The 19,154-nt window shown below is 50.3% G+C and overlaps 2 protein-coding genes across 6 annotated transcripts in view; both read right to left on the reverse strand.

Annotated features, from left to right (window-relative positions):
- PACS1 (phosphofurin acidic cluster sorting protein 1) overlaps nucleotides 1-2,431 on the reverse strand; it is a 144,116-nt gene extending 141,685 nt beyond the window's left edge. The window contains exon 1 of one of the 2 annotated variants that reach the window (XM_045893233.3): nucleotides 1,705-2,431. In XM_045893233.3, the coding sequence (XP_045749189.1) occupies nucleotides 1,705-2,054 (350 nt within the window). In that variant the 5' untranslated portion in view covers nucleotides 2,055-2,431. The remainder of the gene's footprint in view (nucleotides 1-1,704) is intronic. The other variant, XM_064576150.1, reaches the window with a different exon arrangement.
- A 1,382-nt stretch (nucleotides 2,432-3,813) lies between these two features.
- Nucleotides 3,814-18,266, reverse strand: SF3B2 (splicing factor 3b subunit 2). 4 transcript variants are annotated; one of them, XM_045893236.3, is made up of 22 exons: nucleotides 18,087-18,266; nucleotides 17,861-17,910; nucleotides 17,492-17,569; nucleotides 16,495-16,743; nucleotides 16,223-16,270; nucleotides 14,942-15,059; nucleotides 14,118-14,218; nucleotides 13,697-13,793; nucleotides 13,416-13,507; nucleotides 12,815-13,030; nucleotides 12,524-12,661; nucleotides 12,271-12,351; nucleotides 11,832-12,059; nucleotides 10,643-10,792; nucleotides 9,889-9,978; nucleotides 9,670-9,777; nucleotides 8,802-8,909; nucleotides 8,382-8,524; nucleotides 8,197-8,298; nucleotides 4,667-4,766; nucleotides 4,391-4,576; nucleotides 3,814-4,047 (listed from the first exon to the last, which is right to left on the reverse strand). In XM_045893236.3, the coding sequence occupies exons 1-22, from the start codon at nucleotides 18,217-18,219 to the stop codon at nucleotides 3,976-3,978; spliced, it is 2,688 nt and encodes an 895-aa protein (XP_045749192.1). In that variant the 5' UTR covers nucleotides 18,220-18,266; the 3' UTR covers nucleotides 3,814-3,975. The 4 variants fall into 4 exon arrangements, with proteins under 4 accessions (XP_045749192.1, XP_045749190.1, XP_045749193.1 ...); XM_045893234.3 differs by having other exon boundaries at nucleotides 16,223-16,273; nucleotides 18,087-18,265; XM_045893237.3 differs by having other exon boundaries at nucleotides 17,861-17,907; nucleotides 18,087-18,264.
- Between the last annotated feature and the right edge of the window lie 888 nt (nucleotides 18,267-19,154).

The raw sequence follows: 19,154 nt of genomic DNA on the forward strand, positions 1-19,154 counted from the left end.
AAAAATGTTTCAGATGTATACTCTGCAAACAGCAATTCCACCCAAACATATAAAGCCAACCAAAAGAAATTTTTGCAAGGAACACCAGGAGTCCTGGACAAAGATATTTAAAGCATTACTGTTCCTGTTAACAAACAAGAAACAACCCAAATGTTCACCAAAAGGAGAATTATGATACATTCACACAATGAGATTCTATCCGTTAGTGAAAATATTTAAACTAGAGCCACTATACCCCACTGACGAGTCTCACAAGCTTAATGCTCAGTTAAAACACACTAACACAACTGAATTAATTCACAGAACACATACAGTGTGACGGCACTTACATAAATTTCAAAAACACTCAAAACTAAAAAATACTGTTTAGCGATGCATGCATGCAATAGAACTTTTAAAAGACAAGGGAAATAATAAACACACAATTCAGGATAGTGTTTACCTTTGTGGGGGGAAGTAGGGGATATGGTCAGGAAGGGCATCCTGAGGGCTTCAACATAATTTATAATGCTCTATTTCTTAAGCTGAGTCATGTATAGAAATGTACTTTTCATCAGTTTGTAAAATACCCTATCTAGGAGATATCTGTGTGTGTGTGTGTGTGTGTGTATAATTTTGTATGCAAGAAACGACTCAAAATAAAGGGAGGGGGAGATAAATAGAGTTGAGGCTGGTACCAGACAATTCTTCCTAACCCCCACTTACACATCCATCTACCCAAGGCTGGGCTAACACAATAAGGAGCAAGTCCAAAACTCCAAGGCAACAGAATCGGCTCAGTTTAGAGGTGACAAAAAGATCACCTCCAGGCACTTTTCTGGGCTTACTAGGTGAAACCAGCTCCAGGGTCTGTTCATGGGGTAAACTGTAAGACACTGCACACTGTCCCCAAAGAGTTGGAGAAACACTGCTTTGCCAATACAGAAAGAGAAAACATCACAAACTCAGGCATATTTTAACCAACGAAAGGAAAGTCCCCAGATGGTTCCAACAGACAGAGGAATGGACTGAATTTAAGGAAAAAGGCAGTAATTTCATGTAGCCTTCCAGGGCTGGAAGAATTTGTGACTAGCTACTGGGGAGGGAGGAGGGGATGAAAAATACACTTAAAGACACATTAAATAGGACTTTTACAAGAGCACAGAGAGGCCAGGACAGAATGTGTGTAATCTGAAGCCCAAATGAACGTGTGCGTATTGAAGACTAGAAGCCTCCAGGGTTACTCTATGGGCTTTACCTGGCAGAAGGTGACAACGGAGTTTGGCACACGCTGAGTATATTGGGAAATAATAATATCAAAAGACATCTATACCACATCTATGTAACATATGTACAGCCCACGGGCGCCAGCGAGGCAAGGAAAAGAGTCTGTGACATTCGCAGGGAAACTGACCGCCAGGAAGGCCGGAATCGCTCAGATCGAAGAGAGAAGGCCCCGGGCTGAGAGTCCCGAAGGCCCCAATCCGGGAGGGGAAAAGGGTGGTCTCGGGCCGAGGCAGAAGGTGGGGCTGCCAGGAGAGGGCGGGGTCCCCGCAGGAGGAGTCCTGGGAGGCCTGGCAGGAGCCAGGCGGGGCAGCCAGGGGGAATCCAGGGAGGGGGCGCTCCCTTGGGCGCTGGGACGGGGAAGAATGAAAAGGCGGGGGGGCCTGTCACAGACCCGGCCCTGCGGCCCCGAGGGCCCGGTCCCCCCCGCCCGCCGCTCACCTGGGCACGCAGCTGGACGAGCTCCGGTCCACCTCCCAGGTGGCGTACAGGTTCATCTGCACCGGGGCGGGGGTGCGGCCTGGCCCCGGGCCGGCGGGAGGCGCGGAGCCGGAGGCCACCGCGACGGCCATGGAGGTGGAGGTGGACGAGGACGAGGAGGAGGCGGCCGCCGCCGAGGTGGACGAGGACGACGAGGTGGCCTGGGCCAGCTTGGGGGGCGTCGGCTGCTGAGGCGGCGGCTGCTGCGGCGGCTGCTGCTGTTGCGGGGACTGGGCGACCCCAGAGCCCCGCTGGCCGCTGCCGCCCCCGGCGCCTCCAGGACCACCACCCGCCCCTCCGCGTTCAGCCATGGCCCGGCCGGGGGTGGGGGGCGCGGGGGTTCCGGGGACCCGGGCGGCGCCGAGAGGACGCCCAGGCTTCTCCCACGGCGGCGGCGAGGGATCTACTCGTCTCCTCAGCCCGCCCGCCCGAGCGCGCGAGCGAGCGAGCGAGAGGCTGCACGCACGCGCGGGGCCTCTCGGCGCGCGGTCCTCGCGCTCGCCCGCCGCTGCCTGTCGCGGCTCGCGCCGCCGAGACACTGGGTGGGCGTGTCCGTGGGGGGCGGGGAGCTCTGGCTGGCGCCGGCCCCACCCAGCACCGAGGGGCGGGGCCCGGGCTCGCGCTCGCGTCCCTGGCGAGCCTGTGGGCGCGCTCCCCTCGCTCCCCTTGCTCCCTAGGTCCCCGCGCTTCCCTCGTTCCCGAACCCGGCCGGACACTACTCTTAAATCCGCGGCGCGGGCGGCAGCCAGCCGGCCCGGCCCTCCCCTCCCCCGCCGTCCTCTCGGCAACAACAGCTAGGCCAGCGGAAACTCCGCTTTTCCGGGGCGCGGCCCCGGCCAGGAGGGGGCTGCCGCGGGAGCGCGCTTCGGGGCCCTCGGATCCCCAGAGCCCGGCAAAGCCCGCGTCGCGCCCGCCTACCTAGTCGCCCCCCCACCCCACCCCCGCTCTGCGCCCCGGGGTTTCTTCACGACCTACAAAGGGAACCGTGGCGACCCAGTGGTCGGCCCGCGCGCCTGTGGGCTGTGAAGTTTCCGTCCCTGCTTCTCTCCACCATAGGCGCGTGGGCTCTGAGACCTAGAGTCCAGAAGGCCCTGCCTGGCAAGGGTGAAAGAAATATAAAGCTAAGCCCCGGACCATTAGGAGCCACCCTTCCTCCTTTTCTGTCTTACTGCTCCCCTCCCCCAAGGAAGGATTCTAGAGTTCAAGCCCCTTCATCCCTGCCCTCAATTTCTTCCACCTGTAATGTTTTCTCTGCTTTCACCGTTTACTTAATCTCTAACATTCTACTCCTCCCAAGACAGCTCAATCAACTGCCACGTCCAACATGGGTTCTCCCACACTACACACCCCCTCCCTCCGCCCCGCCCCCCCCCCCCCCAGCCATCCATCATCTCCAAAACCATCTTCAAGTCTCCGGACATGGGCACCTTGGTTGGTGCACTTTGAGCAAAGCAATACCAGTAGTACAACAGCAGAATGACTTCTCTCCTCAGCACCCAGCAAATACCTGTTGGGCCCCTAAAGTCCAACCTTGTCTAGCCTGTTGGGAAGACTTCTTGGGACCAGAGGACTAGAACCTGGAGAAAGCAAGCCCCCCACCCGCCCACCCACCCACATCTAGAGACTGGGTGACTGAAACCACTCAGGAGTTCACACGGACTCAGGACAATCAAGATTTTGAGTTGTGTTCTCTCCTAGGTATGGACTTGGGACTCCTTTGGCCACAGGTCTATTAAGAAGGCCTGACCTGGCCTACTTCCCAAGCCCACTGCACTTCCTCAGCCCAGCCAGGGTGCTAAGCTGGCTATTTTTAGTCCCCAAGGACAAAGTAGTAAGGTCAAACCAGACCTAGAGGTACTTCCCGGAGAGCCCTCTTACAAAAGCAGGCAGTGGTAAGACACAATTTCAGCCTGGCTTTGAATTTATCACCAGTTTCAACTGCAACATCTGATCCAGGCGCATGCCCCTGGTCACTGAGGCAGCCCTGAAGTTGCAGAAAAAGCCCGTTTTAGTCCTTTTGCACGAGGGGATTAAAAGATGAAGGAGGATCAGAAGGGTTACATATGCATCTCTTTCCTTGGGAAACAGCTTTATTTACAAAACAGGTCTAAAATAAGAACATGTAATGACGAGCCCTTGGGAATTGTGGGAGAGCTGGCTCTTGGGGACCATGTGTGAAGCCCAAGCATCCAGACAAAGGGCCTAAAGGAGGGCCAGATGTGTGAGGGGGACCTAAAATTTGAACTCTTTATATTTCTTGCTGCCCCCGCGGCTGTCCTGGGGCTGAGCTTTCCGTTTCTTTTGCTAGAGGAGAGAAAGAGAAACAGGTTACAACAGGTGAAACAACCCACTGCTCCCCAAGACAAGGGTGGGCAGCCTGACTCAGCCACACGGATCTGTGGAGAAAGTGCTAAAACTGGATTCTCAGACTTGGATCAGTTCCCCTCCCTGTGCCTTAGTTTCATCATCCTTAAAGAGGGCAGCCCACCGGAGGATTTCTAAGGTTTCCAGCACCGGGGAAGCTCAGGGCAGCAGACACTGAGTGCACCCTCATTCTCATATTAGAGGACACCACGCCACTGAAAATGGAGTCCCTGGTACCTAGTCCCTGGCTCACACCCAGCTGGGTTCCCCTGTGACCTCCTACCTTCTGTTTGGCAGCATGCTCGGCCACCATGTCACTAAAGTCTTCCTTCTCCACCTGTGCCTGCTGCTCCCGCACATGCTCCTCATACTTCTGGGTCATGGCCATGGGATCCAGCTCCAACTCTTCAGGTGCCAGGGCCACTTCCACACCTTGTAGCTCGGGAGCCGGGCCCTTCCTGCTCATCACCTGGAAAAGGGATCAGAGTCTTGTCATCTACAGAGAGGCTTGGAAGACTTTGTTTCTGCCCCCTTTCCCAGCCCCCAAAAGAGTGCTCACTGTGGACATGTCATAGATGTGGGTTGATCCCATCATGGCTCCCCCAACAGTGGCCGTTCTCTTCTCTGGTAACACAGTGAACAGCTGAGGTGTCTCACTTCTGCAAAGGACAATGCAGTCAGGCCCAAAAAGGAAGGGATATAAGGGTCTCCAGAAGGGGAAGCAAAGAGAACACAGCAGCACCTCCGCCCAGCTCCCAGAGGAATTCTAAGACACCCAAAGGAAAAATGATGCCTAGGCTGCCTCTGTGGGTCGTAAAGACCCATGAGAGGAAAGGACTGGGTCAGTGGAGAGGGGGGTGGAGCAGTGCTGATTCCAGGAAATACAGCCTGGAAGGAATACAGGGACTGAGTTAAAGGATCCCCTGAACCAGGTTTAGGAGATCAGAAACTAAGATTCCCACATGTGAAGAAGGGCTAAGGGTCAGGCTGAAAAGTTTCCAAAAGAACTCTGGTACAGAGAAGATGGCAGGAGAAAAGAGACGACAACAGCTCCTGCCCAGAGTTGTACCTGGAGTCCTAACAGAGAACTCAAACTTCCAGTAGTTCTTACGGCGCAAGAACCATCTGAGCCAGTCTCGCCATGAATTTCAATGATTCCACTCAAAACACAAGAGCAAATCTACCAATATCAACCCAGACCTCTCCCCACCTCTCCCGCTGGAAGAGGCAACAATCTATTCTCACATAGCGGCCAGAGTTAACACCTTAAAACAGTTCAGATCCTGTCATTCCTTTGCTCAAAATCCTGAGGCTTCTGATTATTTGAATAAACCTAACCTCCCTACATGATCTAAAGGGTTCACAATCTGGTCCCTTACTTAATCCCTGTTCACTATACTCCAACCACATGACCCTTCCTCCTTTTCTTCCTTGAATATGCAAAGCTTGAGACTTCTGCAGAAGGAGTAACAGGGACCAGATTTAGCCTCCCACCTGAAACAACCAAAAAAAAAAATGGGCAAAACACATGAAACAAAGATCTTCCAGTCACTGGACAGGGGGTAACAAAGGAGAGTAACTCGTCAGACAGGAAACAAATGAGGCGTGTCCTTCAGTTACCCTGCCTCCTGCATTGAGAAAGTCTGCAGGCCACAGAACAAGGAGAGGGAACCCATGTAGAGCCCAGAGGACTCTAGTCGACGGAGTTGAAGGGATGAGCTGAAAGACCAGAGAGACCAAGGCAGCTAGAGACCACAAGGCAGAGTCCTAGAGAAGAGACAGCAGCACAGAGACTTGAGAACTCAGGAGACCTACAGAGGGTCCTCCTCAGTACTCAGGTGAGTAAAGTACCAGAGCCGGGGAAAGAAGCACCCAAAAAGACTAGTGGTAACAATGCCTGCTGCCCACATGGGCCTGGGAATAGTGCCTAACTCACTAGCCTGATTAAAAATCCTGATTAACAGGGCACTGGGTAGAGTATACAGAACGTCCTGTGCCTAGTAGGAGAGGGGACTGCACACCACTTCAGTCCTGCCTCAGGAACCTGAAAAGCAAGACCTGAGAGAATCAAACTGTTTCCAAGTACCTTAACTGTGTGCCTAAACAAACCTGAACAAGATTTATAGGAGTACAAAAGAACCCTGCACCCAACAAGGCGAATTTTACAAAGTCTGGCTTTCAATCAAAAATTAACAAGCATGTGGGGTGCTTGGGTGGCACAGTCCATTAAGTGTCCAACTCTTGGTTTCGGCTCAGGTCGTGACCTCAGGGTTATGAGATCAAGCCCCGAATTAAGATCTATGCTCATGGGCGCCTGGGTGGCTCAGCTGGTTAAGCGACTGCCTTCGGCTCAGGTCATGATCCTGGAGTCCCGGGATCGAGTCCCGCATCGGGCTCCCTGCTCGGCGGGGAGTCTGCTTCTCCCTCTGACCCTCCCCCCTCTCATGTCTCTGTCTCTCATTCTCTCTCTCTCAAATAAATAAATAAAATCTTAAAAAAAAAAAAAGATCTATGCTCAGCGTGGAGTCTGCTTGGGATTCTCTCTCTGTGTCCCTCTGCCCCTCCCGCTCGTGCTCTCTCTCTCAAATAAATGAATCTTTAAAAGGAAAAAAAAAAAAAGGAAATACAAAGAAAAAAGAGGTATTTTCAAAATGAACAGAGCATCAGTGAGCAGGAGGGCAGCTTCAAGAGATCGAATACATATATAATTGGAGTTGCCAAAGGAGAAGAGAAAGCAAAGGGAAAAGGGATGTATTTGGAGAGGGGCGCCTGGGTGGCTCAGTCGGTTAAGTGTCTGTCTCTTGATCTCAGCTCAGATCATGATCTCAGGGTTGTGAGATCAAGCCCCATGTTGGGCTCCATGCTGGGCATGGAGCCTGCTTGGGATTCTCTCTCTCCCTCTTCCTCTGCCCCCCCCACCCCAAAATAAAGTACTAAAAGTAAAAAACTACTGTCAACCTAGGATCCTGTTCCTGACCAAAATCAAAAATCTTTCAAAAGGACATTTAAATAAAACAAACCAAAAAAATTAAAATAAAATAAATCTTTCAAAAGGACAAATGAAGTAGTTTTTAGACTGCCAACACTGAAAAAATTCATGACCAGCAGACCCACAACAAGAAATGCTGAAGGATGCCTTTCCGGTGGAAGGAAAATGCTACCAGATGGAAACCTGGATGTACACGAAGAAATTAAAGAACACTGAGAATGGTAATTAGATGAGTTAATATAGGACTAATTATTCAAATCTCTCTAAAAGATAAAAAAAAAAAAAGGACAACTGACCATTTAAACAAAAATAACCACATAGTGTAGGATTTACAACATGTCAAAGTAAAAAGCATGACAACAGTGCAAAGGTTGGGAAGAGAGAAATGGAAGTATACTGCTGTTAGGTGCTCACTACTCCCCAGAAGTGGCATTATCACCTGAAGGTAGATTGTGATAAAGATGGATACTATAAACCCTACAGCAACCACTAAAAATAACAAAACAGAGCTTTACAGTTAATAAGTCAACAAAGGAGATAAAATGGAGTCATAAAAAAAAATGTTCAATTAATCTAAAATGTAGGCAAATGGCAAAATGGAACAAAGAACAGAATGGGCAAAGAGAAGATCACCTCAGGAAAAAGGGGTCAATTCATCAAGAAGACTTAACAATACCATACACTTACATACCTAATAAGAGAGTTTCCACTGCAAGACTATGAGAAACCCATGCCTGTCTTAGGCACTTACAGCTCCTTCTGCGCTGGATCACCCTGTGGTTAGATCTTTCCTAACATTCAGCTCTCGGCTCAGATAGCTCCGTGAGACCTTCCCAAAGACCTCCCCACCACTCAAATCCCTCCACATCCCATTACCTAGTTGACTTTGCTTCACCATCCTACCCCTATCTGAAATCAGCTTGTTCTCTGATGAGCTGCTTACCTTGTGTTTTTCACTGCTTACAGCAGTGCCTAGCACAGAGCTGGTGTTCCATAACTGGTTCACAAGGTGGGGGAAGGGGGTAATGAGTCAGCTGGCCAACCCAGAGGCTGAAGGGAAGAGGAAGACCTTCTCTCTCAGCCCTGCCTGGTTCTCTCACCCGTCCATCGCTTCCTCGATCTTCTTCTTCCTCAGCTCAATGAGTTCAGGGGTCTCCATTCCAGCCGGCACTGACGAGAACCCTCCAGGAGTGATGAGGCCACTTCGAAGAGAGAAACAAGCTCTGGAGTAAAGAGAAGGCCCCCAGTGACAGACCACTTCAGAGGCAGACTCTGCTCTCCCCACCTGTCTGCAGGGGTAATAAAGCCTGTCTCATCTGGTTTGTCCTCATCACTTTCCTCCTCTTCCTCTTCTTCTGAAGACTCTTCATCAGATGGCTCCAGCTCCCCCCAAGGGGTCCTATCAATCTCTTCTTCCTCAGTCTTGGTCTGAAAGAGATCATTCATTCATTCAGCAAATGTTTTCTATATACTTATAATGTGTCAAGTTGTTGCAAACTGAAGGGATATAAAAGTAAACAGACAATAATCTCTGCCTACAGAGAGCTCATATTCTAGGGGGGAACTTGCGTCAGTCACATCTCAGGAAAATGCATGCCCTTTTTCAGACTTTGAAACTTCCGAACACCCAGCTCCCTGATAATGAATCTATAAACCAACAACCTCTACACTTCATGACCTGAAGTAAGACAGCCATGGCCTATACCTGAAATTCAGCAGCATTGGTTCCAAACACGTCCCCATAGAGTGGTTTCCCAGTCTCATCTACTGGGGGTTTGCCCCAGCCACCAGCATGGTACCCAAAGGAACAGCTCTGCAAGAGACCAAATGCAAGTCAGTTCCACTACTAAGCTCCAGAAACACTACAAAGTACAGAATTAATGCTTGGTAACTCTGGAAATTATGATTTGAGAAGAATTAAATGTACTACAAAGCAAAAGTAGTAGCAACAGAAATCCAGAGGCAATAGGATGGGGAGATGGGAGGCAGAGAGTCAACTAATAAACCTCAGCCTTCATGGTAGGGTGCATTATGTCTGAAAATAAATCAGGTACTTTTAAAAACAGGATGCTTAACTTCTTACTGATTTTTCCTAACTTTGGGAAGCTTTTAAGATCTATTTCTTTAAAGGGACAGAAATTTTTACCTGAAGTTTAACAATTACTTCTTTTTCACTTTAATGACTTTGCTAGCCATTAAAATTTTTTTAAATCAATGCTCCATATTTAAAAATAAAAGCATAATGCCATTGAGATAAAATTATTTCTATCTGTCCAGCCATGTATATATCAGAATGTCTGGAAACACATTCACCAAATTTTAAATCTGGTTATTTCTGAGTGGTGAAGTAACAGGTGATTTTTTTTTCACCTTTGTAAACTGTCAATTCTCATTGACTGTTTTATGGTGAGCATGTCAGGTTTTTTAGCAAACAAAAACTACTTTTTTTTTTTTTTTTAAAGAGAGACATGGTGGGTGGCATGAGAGAACAACAACAAAAAAACAAAACGAAAAAAAAACCCATCCTCTAGTTAAAAGGCAGAGGCAGATAAGAATGAAAGGCCAGTGTTCACCTCGGGGATGGGCGAGTTCAGCCCAGGAATTTTCAGGTTGGGGTACGACGGGGGTGGTCCATATCGCTGCATGGCAATCAGCCACGGGGGAGGGACCTTGTGAGCATTCTGCAGGAAAAAGAGAACAGGATACCATCTGCCCAACCCTGTCCTTTGTCTCCCTTCTGCCCCAATTCCCACTCTCTTCTTGGCTTCCCCAGTCAGGTAACTGGCACTCACTGGTCCTACTGGCATCCCAAGGGAAATCCTTAGCTCATCAGACAGATCTCCTGGCTTCTTCTCCTTCAGTCGTGTCTCAAACTCTTTCCCCTGAGAAAAAAACAGAGCACACTGTATTATGAATGCCAGACACACACTGGGAATTCAATGGCAAGAGAATAGGGGAACAAAGATGAGAAGTCCCAATCCACACCAGATACAAAATCCCACTGAGAGCTGCCCTAGTGCCTGTTGATTCTCATCACTCCTTTCCCTGGCTAGAGTAGGAAAAGGAATAAAGGCCAGGAAGGAGGGGAGAAGCAAGACTCCCAGTGCTAACATTAACCCACTAGAAGAATACGGCCTGATTTAGGACCTGCCTTCTCATCTGTAAAATGAGGGCACTTGACAGGATGATCTCCAAGATCCTTCCACCTCAAAAATTTCCTAATATCATGGTGCCTGCTATTTCAAGGATCAGGGGGAAAAAAAACTTTTCTCCCACCCTCAATACTATTTTCCTAAAAGCATCTACCACTTGGCGCCTCTGCCCCTTACCAGTCGTCACTTTGAAAACATGGACTAAACCTCTCCTCCAAAAAAAACTACCTCATTTTAAGATTTCAAATTCCACTCCATCCAAGGGGAGTTAAGGAACAATCCTATAAGGCTGAGGAAAGGAGCCACTGTACCAACTTGGAAAGCCTTTCCAACCAAGAGTTACACAGCCATGACCGAAGGCCCAGTCTTCTCTCCCAAGTCCCCACACCCGAACCTCATAGTACAGGTCCCCATGGATGGTCAGCTTTGGCTTGGTCTGCCACTTGAAGAAAGCATCGTGCAGTTTCTGGTAGTCAATGTCAATCTTCCCCATCTTGGGCCGAACCTTCTCTCGCATTTTGGACTTCATGGTCTTCTGTTCTTCCTGTGGGGAATTCCAGAAGACAGGTCATAAAAGGTATTCACCAAGTTTGGCTCTTCATAGATCTGGCTCCCCGCTCCCAAAAGAAATAAAGGGAGGGGCGCCTGGGTGGCTCAGTCAGTTAAGCACCTGCCTTAGGCCCAGGTCATGATCCCTGGGTCCTGGGATGGAGCCCCGCATCGGGCTCCCTGCTCAGCAGGGAGTCTGCTTCTTCCTCCCCCTCCGCCCGTCCCCCTCCACCTGTGCTCTGTCTCTTGCTTTCTCTCTCTCAAATAAATAAAATTTTTAAAAAAGAAAGAAAGAAAGAGAGGAAAACCTCATGTATCTCATTCCAGAAGTTACCAAAATCATTCCTGCTCAAACCCCTCAAAATTACACAATCCATGTTGAACAAAATAGATGTGTCATGTTAAATCATCTTCAGCTATACACTGATAAATACTTTTTCAAGCCATCTGATCAACAGACTGACCTCATTAGCTGCCTCTGGACAGAACTAGGTGACTGGAGTCTTAACTGGTAGGCAGTTTTCATCATGTACTTTTGTACCTCCCAAATTTTTTGCAGTACAAATATTATCTAATCAAAGCACTTAACTTAAAAATTTAAATCTAAGAAGTTACACAACCACCATGAATCTCTAGCCACAAAGTGCATCAGGCTCACACTGGGAACAGGGAACTGCAGACACAGCCAAAAGCCACCTGCAGGAAAAGGAGTCACCATGCGCAGATCAAAGAGCCGGCTAGATGCAGGCAGAGGAGGAATGAGGAGACAAGGGGGGAAACACGCGGAATCAGAAGTCTCAGCATGGGGCAGGAGAGCTAGCTCTGAATATCAAGGCCAGGTCTGCCTTTCACAAGCTGATGTCTTTTCCTCCCACCCTTCCCGCCCTCTGTCATACGCAATGCTGATTTCTGGAGAACGGATAATTAGACAGTTAACAAGTAGGTAGACTTTGGGAACCACATTCACGATTTTGAAATAGGCTATTAAAGATGTGGATCTGCGGGGCCGATCTGAACGCTGGCCAGTCCCTTACCTTCTCCTGCAGGGCCTCCCGCATCTCCTGGATGCCTGTGCGTTTGATGAAGTCTGGCAGCTCAAAGGGGGGCTTCTCAATGCCTCGTTTGCCCTGTAGGTACTTGCGCTTAAAACACCAATGGCGTGGTACAGGCACAGAATTCCGCGTGGCCTTGAGGTGAACCAAGAGCTTGGGGTCCTGTGCGGTGACATCGTGCATCTCCACAACGTCAGGCCGAGCCACAAGCTGGAAAACACAGCAACGTGCCACTAGAAAGCCCTAACCTCTCAGGTCTGACTCTCTCTTTCTCGTCCTCAGAGGACACACACCTAAGTCACCCAGGCCTCCTTCAAAACCCTCCCCCCCACCCCAAAACAAAACCCCTATGCATTTTTACGAGCTTCTCATGCGGTCTCCCAGCCACGCTCTCGATCTGCTAGATCAGCTGGGGTCTCACCTGCTTGAGCTCAGCCACAGTGAAGCGATTCATTCGGCGCAACTTTTTCTTGGACAACTTGGGGGCTTCTGGCTTCTTCTCCTAGAACAAAACCATCATTTCTTTTGAGCAGGACTATCAGGTGTGAATCATACTGCCCGGCTCACCCCAAAGAGATTCTCCTTTGCAGGAGTTCACCATGGTCCCTGACTGGATGCATCTCAGCCATCTGTCCCGAGGCCCTACCTCCCAACCAGGAGCATGAGGGCCTCACCTGTTCGTCATCACTGCTATCGTCATCGCTGTCCTTGTGCTCCTCCTCAAAGCCCTTCTTCTTGGGGGCCGCAGAGTTCTCCAGTTTGTCAAGTTTCTCTGGCTCCTTCTCCTTCTCCTTCTTCACGTCATCAGTGAGCTGAGGAGGCAGACAATGTGGAAACCCAAGCCCTGTGTCCCTCCTTAGTTCCTGAACCCAGCACTGAAAAGATGCCCTCCTTACCCTGTCTTTCCCCATCCCCGCCCCTTCCCTGCTCAGCTCTGCCCCTTCCCAATGTGAGGCTCCTTGTACCTTGAAAGCCTCAAAAATCCTCTTGAAGAAGATGAAGTTGGGTTCATAAATTTCAGGTTCTTCAGTCACATACTCAATTTCAACGTCAGCTGCTGGGGAGTCAGAGCCACGGGACCGGGCTGACTCTTTCTCTCGGTCCCCAGAGCTCTCAGATGACGCCCCCCGAACCCGCTGGGGCTTTTTCTTCTTCTTTCGGTTCCGACGCTTCCGGTTTTTCTTGCAAAAGAAGGAAAACCAACTGGGTCAGAGAATCCAAGCACCATGCCTGCCCCCTAATCTCCTCATCCAATTTCCCCAAGTGACGGAGGAAAGAGGCCTTGAAGTCAGACTCTAAAGTTCTGCTCCTCTCAAGCTGTATGCCTCTCAGTAAATTCCTGCACCTCTTAGAACCTAACTGTTTGCAGCTATAAAACGTAGGCACACACAGTACTCTGAACTCCAAGGATTTATGACAATTAAACACAAAATATTTGTAAGGTGCTTAGGACAGGAACTAGCACGAAATAGCAGCTATTATCTATCGAACACCTTGCACTGGTGTTACTTTAGTGCCCAAATACAGTCTCCAGACATTCCTTCCAGACTCAGCTCCATCCCATACCTCTTTCTTGGATACAGACACGGTGTCCTCCTCAGTCTCTGAAGCTGACTGGCCCAGGGACGAGCGAGTGTCTGTTTCCATTTCCTCTTCCTCTGCAAAGGAGAAAGGCGGCCAACAGTCCCCTCACACTAGTACCCTGACACTCGCCCACAGTAACTCCTCTTTACCAAGGGCCAATTTCTCTCTCAAAGCCTCCTCAGGGGGAAAGGATGGAGGAATGCAGACTCAGCCTCGGCCTCTCCAGATTCTGCCCTGCAGCCCTCGGGACACAACACACTCACCCTGTTGAGAGTTCATCTCTTCCTGGCGGCTCTCCTTCAGCTGCAGAATCTTTTCCAAAGCCTGGGGGATCTTGGGTCCTACAGAGGGGTCATCCATCTGCCAGACACAACCCAGACACAGGAAATGATCTAGAATTCCCACCTCTTAAACTAGAAAAGACTGCCAGCCAAGTGATGTAAATAGCAGATAACAATACTAACTGGACCCAATCATCCCTCAGTACTCCTCAGAGTAAACCTCAAAACCCTGCCCCAGAAATGTCTCCCAAATCCTACTTCCTGCCCTACCTAAATATGCTTAACTAAATATGGCTCTCCCCCACCCCCCACCCCTGGAAGTCCTATCTCCTCTCAGAATCCTTCTCTAAAAATCCTCCTAAACCACATTCTCCTGTCCCTAGAAAGAAATCACCAATCTCACCTCTCTATTCTCATCTCCAGGGGGTGGTGGGGGACCACGAGGCCGGGGAACTGGGGCCCCCATGGGCAAAACAGTGGGAGTGGGGCCCACTGGAGCAGCAACTGTGAGAAGAAAGAAATCCAATGTCAGAAGAGACAAAACACGCATTTTACTTTTATTTTTTTTTTTTTAAGATTTTATTTATTTGACAGAGAGAGACACAGCGAGAGAGAGAACACAAGCAGGGGGAGTGGGAGAGGGAGAAGCAGGCTTCCTGCAGAGCAGGGAGCCCGACGCAGGGCTCGATCCCGGGACCCTGGGATCACGACCTGAGCCGAAGGCAGACGCCCAACGACTGAGCCACCCAGGCGCCCCAAAACACGCATTTTAAAAATTACCTTCCTTGGGTGCCTGGGTGGCTCAGTTGGTTAAGCGACTGCTTTCGGCTCAGGTCATGATCCTGGAGTCCCGGGATCGAGTCCCGCATCGGGCTCCCTGCTCGGCAGGGAGCCTGCTTCTCCCTCTGACCCTCCCCCCTCTCATGTGCTCTCTCTCTCCTCTCATCCTCTCTCTCAAATAAATAAATAAAATCTTAAAAAAAAAAAAAAAATTACCTTCCTTGCTAAAGGTCAGTCACCCTTAGGGAGAGGGGGGTGGCTAGAAGGAAGCCTGGGAGAGCTTTTGAGGTATTAGTATCATTTTGGTTCTTGGTCCTGGTGCTGGTTTTATGAGTTGTTCAGTTTACGACAATTCATTGAACTGTACGCACTTTATAGGATACGTACTTACATTTAGGATTTTTCAAACACATTCTTTTCCCTTCCCTTCCATTTCCAGGGTCTTACCTCGAGGACCCAGAGGAGTACGAACACCAATCTGGCCCATGTCTTGTGGGGGCCGAGGCACTGGGGTGCCCATCTTGGCAATCTCCTGCTGCCGTTCCTGCTCCAGAAGCACAGCTGCCTACAAGAGAGAAGTGAGAGTGAAGACACAGCTTGGAAATCCATTGGGCAGGCAGCCTTTGGCAAATGCAGGCTTTTAGCCAATAGGCCCAAGGAGAACAATCAGGTACCACTCGAGTTCACACATCCCCACCACCCCCACCCTTCCAGGCTACTGATCCAAATGGAGGAGGCCTCTCATCACAAAAGAAAATCCCTGGAAATAACACCAAAAAACCCCCGGGAAACTCCTGGCTTCTACCACAGAATTTAACATTTAGCTACACACAGTCTTCTATTTTTCAACAAGAGTTTTCTTCCCCAAGAGGGAAGAATTTCTAAGGAACAATGAATTCTTTTCTTACATCTGCTCCTCAAGATCTAGCACAATCTAGGGGCGCCTGGGTGGCTCAGTCGTTAAGCATCTGCCTTCGGCTCAGGTCATGATCCCAGGGTCCTGGGATCGAGCCCCACATCGGGCTCCCTGCTCAGCAGAAAGCCTGCTTCTCCCTCTCCCTCTCCCCCTGCTTGTGTTCCCTCTCTCGCTGTGTCTCTGTCAAATAAATAAATAAAATCTTTAAAGAAAAAAAAAAGATTTAGCACAATCTAAGCAAAAATAGCACTTCATAAATAATTTCGTATCTATTCCTGTTAATGCTTACTTTCTAATACTCCCGGTAACGCTCTAGGGAACAACTGATAGAACACCCCTCTGGGACTGAATGTTTTCTGTATCATTCTCTAACTACATCTACCACGTTGAGTCTAAATATAACACAATTGACTAAATGAATCCGGGGTCCTCTTGTAGGTACCTAAAACAACATCACAAGAGTCTAACAGGAATCACCAAACTTTTTCTGCAATAGGCTAAACAATAAATATCTTAGACTTTATGGGCCGCTGCAAGGGCTGTAGTATGTTCTTGGTTTGCTAATTTTCTTAACAATCCTCTAAAGACAGAAAAACCATTCTTAACTTGCAGGCCATAGAAAATCAGGTCACAGTCTGCAGTTTACCAATCCCTGGGCTCCAGAAAAGATGGGATTATTTGGAAGATACTGGAACTTAAGGATGAGGTAACCTCCACAGAAACTTTGCATGGTGCGTCTTGTTTTGGACACTAAGCGTTACAAGTGACAGCCAATGGACTGGACCATCAGGCCAAAGGTTGGGGGACATTACCCGCTTCTGCTGCTCCAAGAGCTCATGTTCCTTCAGTGAATGATCGCCCTGCTTAAAAAAGAAAACAAGCTCACATCAGCACCACCATCCCTCAGGCCAGGCTGTCACAACTCCGCTTCCTGGGGTCCTCTTCCAGCTGAGGGTCTATGTTCTAGTCTCTGGTCCAGACCCTCCCAGAAGGCTCAGCCCCAGGATCTAGCCCTCTCTGAGGCTCCACTTCCCCTTTAGGACCCTGATGAGACCCCCCACACCGAAGCTGTCATCTGCCCTACCTGCTTGGCACGCTCCTCTTGCTGCATCAGCAATGCTGCCTGCTGCTGCGCCAGCTTCAGCCGCTCCTCCTCTGACAGAGCCACAGGCTCACCCACCCGGAGAGGAGGTGGTGGCCCCAAGTTTGGTGGGCGGGGCCCAACTGCCATAGGAAAGCCAAGGCCAAGGCCTGGTGGAGGTGGTGGGGGTGGTGGAGGAGGCTGCAGAGGGGGGAGTCCCATGGGTGGTGGTGGCATGGGAATCCCAGAAAGCTGTGGGAAAAAATGTGAACATAAACTAGGAAACGTTTACCTACTGCAGACATTTGCTGGGGATCTACTATGAGCCAGGTGCTAGAATTAAAAGTCAAATGACAAATAATTCCTGAATGCAAGAAAAGAATACTCTATAGCAATACCGATAGAAAAAGATGCTAACTTTGGGGCACCAACCAAGGAAAGCTATCGACTCTCTCCCCAGAAAACCATGCATGCAGGTTTTGCATACAATTTCAGGAAATTCGAGGACACCTCTAAAGGCCGCCTGGGAACTCCTCATTCAACACACAGAAGTCAACAGTTCCCAGGTCAGAGCCATTGTCCTAGAGAAAAATTCAAATCCTGGCTCAGAAAGGACATGAAAGTTGAGAAGGCTTAAATAAACTGGAGCCAGTGTGTCCCAATGACTCACTAAATGTAAAGGCTATGAAATCAAATCAAGGAATGAGCCTTAATGTCTCACTGAACAAAATGGAAACTGTGCCCTGGGAAGGCAAAAAGAGTTCTTTCCAGCTGAAGGAGAATCAAGTCAGGCTTCCAGATCATTTAAGCCGAACCCTGAATGACAGGTAGAATTTGGAGAAGCAGACACTGGGTAAGGTGATAAGGATCAGGACCAAGGGAGATCTGAAGAGCTGCCATTACTCCCTGTCCAATCTGTTAGTTGCAACCCCAATACACTGAACGTGAGAGGGGCTACCCTGAACAGAAATCATCTTATAAAGAGGAACAACCTCCTTACCTGTGCCGACATGGGAGGGGGAGCAGCTTTGTCCCCATCTTCACCTCTCAGAACTGGCCGATTCAGCACGATGCCCGTCTGCAGAACAGAAAGGACTCCAGGTCAGTCCAAGAAGAGCTGTTCCACAAAACGACATTCACTCCCATTCATTCAACAAAATTTACCCAGTGCCTGTCTGCCGGAGCTTGAGCTAGGCACCGGAGAGAACCGACATATATAGAAACGATTACAACTGGTCAGGTAATGGCAAAAACCAGCAGAAACAGCAAACCCCTGCTTGCTGTGTAGAACTAAGACCGAGTGGTGAGGGGTCACGGAGGCCTTCTCCAGACACTCGGCCTCCCCTGATGTCCCGCCACCAACACTCACCTGGCGGGTGTAGGTCTGCAGCCGCTCCACCAGCTCCTCGCGACTCCCTGCTGGTCAAAGCACAGGATCAATGGGGTAGGTCAGGGCGAGCAGGCCAGAGGGACCAAGTCAGGCCCCAGTGGTCCGCCTCCGCCCCTCCCCCCGCCCCCGGGTCTCCGGGGTAACCAGGCTCCGCTTCTCCCTTAGGCCTACGCTGCCCCGGCTCTTGACCTCCCGAGTTCCTCACCCTGGATCGGAGCTCCGATCTCTGCCAATTTGGCCTGAAGCTCCTGGGCAGCCCAAGCGCCATAGTGCCCAGGAGGTGGCGGCGGCGGCAGCTGCAACTCTCCTTTGGGAGGCTCGGGATGCTCGGCCGCCATCTTAGCCGCAGGAAGGCGCGCGACCAACGCGGAAGTTCGAGCCAGACCTGGGGCCCACTTCCCGGAACTTCCGGCAGCGCCGTACGCCACGTCCGCTGGAGGATTGACAGGCCGTTCGCATTGAGGCCCAGCCCCTGCGGATCTCCAAGGGTCCCCCGGCGGCCTGGCAGCGAGGCCTTCTGGGAGTTGTAGTACGCAGGTCCGGTTCTCCGCGGGTTCGACTCCGTGAAGACTGTGCCCGACTGAAGCACCGGGAACACTGGGAGCGGGAGCGGGGGCGGGGCTGCGGGGAAAGATGGTCCCTCCCGAAAGGCGTGCTTTCCGCGTCTGACCTGCCGGAGCGCAGATCTCCAGCCTTCCGACCCGACTTCCAGCTCAGGCGTTAGAGGCCGGGACGCTTACGTTCCTCAGGGAGTCCTGAAGGACTCATTGCGCCGGCGGCCGCGCATTGCGGGCGCCAAGCGGGAGGTTGCAGCCGATGCCTGTGATAAAACAGTATCTGATTGTCTGCCCGCCCACCCCCGGCCCACGCATGGATGAATGGGCTGAAAGAGGATCGGAGCCGGAGAGGAGCGGGCTGAGCTCCAGCTGCCGACCTGGGGGAAGGGCCACACTTAAGCCCCTTTTTCACCTATCAGGCCGGCTCAAATGTCTCCACTAGGCTTTCTCCCGCTTTCCTTTCCTTCCGTGAAGTTCCCATAACACGTACAAACATCTACCATTTGTTTAAAGTCTTTCTTGCTCCTTTGCCCCACCTCCTCCCCCAAGACGTGAGCAGAGACCTGGTCTTTTTACTGTCTGGCAGCACCTGGCGTTCAAGTGGCGCTCAGTAATGATTAATGGGGGGAAAAAACACACCAACAAACGAAACGGTCTTGCGGGCGACAGGATTTGCATCTTTTTTAGTCTCGAAAATGAGCTCAAGACTTTTTCTC

Source organism: Mirounga angustirostris, unplaced genomic scaffold (genome assembly GCF_029215605.1).
Source record: "Mirounga angustirostris isolate CCGP_5_RB_7025 unplaced genomic scaffold, mMirAng1.0.hap1 SCAF_13, whole genome shotgun sequence".
NCBI classification, from domain to species: domain Eukaryota; kingdom Metazoa; phylum Chordata; class Mammalia; order Carnivora; family Phocidae; genus Mirounga; species Mirounga angustirostris.

What these genes read in the sequence shown, in the direction of transcription:
- SF3B2 (XM_045893234.3), bottom strand. Translation starts at nt 18,219, where the DNA reads ATGGCGGCCGAGCATCCCGAGCCTCCCAAAGGAGAGTTGCAGCTGCCG. An exon ending in TGTCTGTATCCAAGAAAGAG is followed by an intron (nt 13,031 to 13,415) that starts GTATGGGATGGA and finishes TTCTTTTGCAAG; the next exon opens with AAAAACCGGAAGCGTCGGAA. An exon ending in ACATCTATGACATGTCCACA is followed by an intron (nt 4,577 to 4,666) that starts GTGAGCACTCTT and finishes TCCCTTTTCCAG; the next exon opens with GTGATGAGCAGGAAGGGCCC.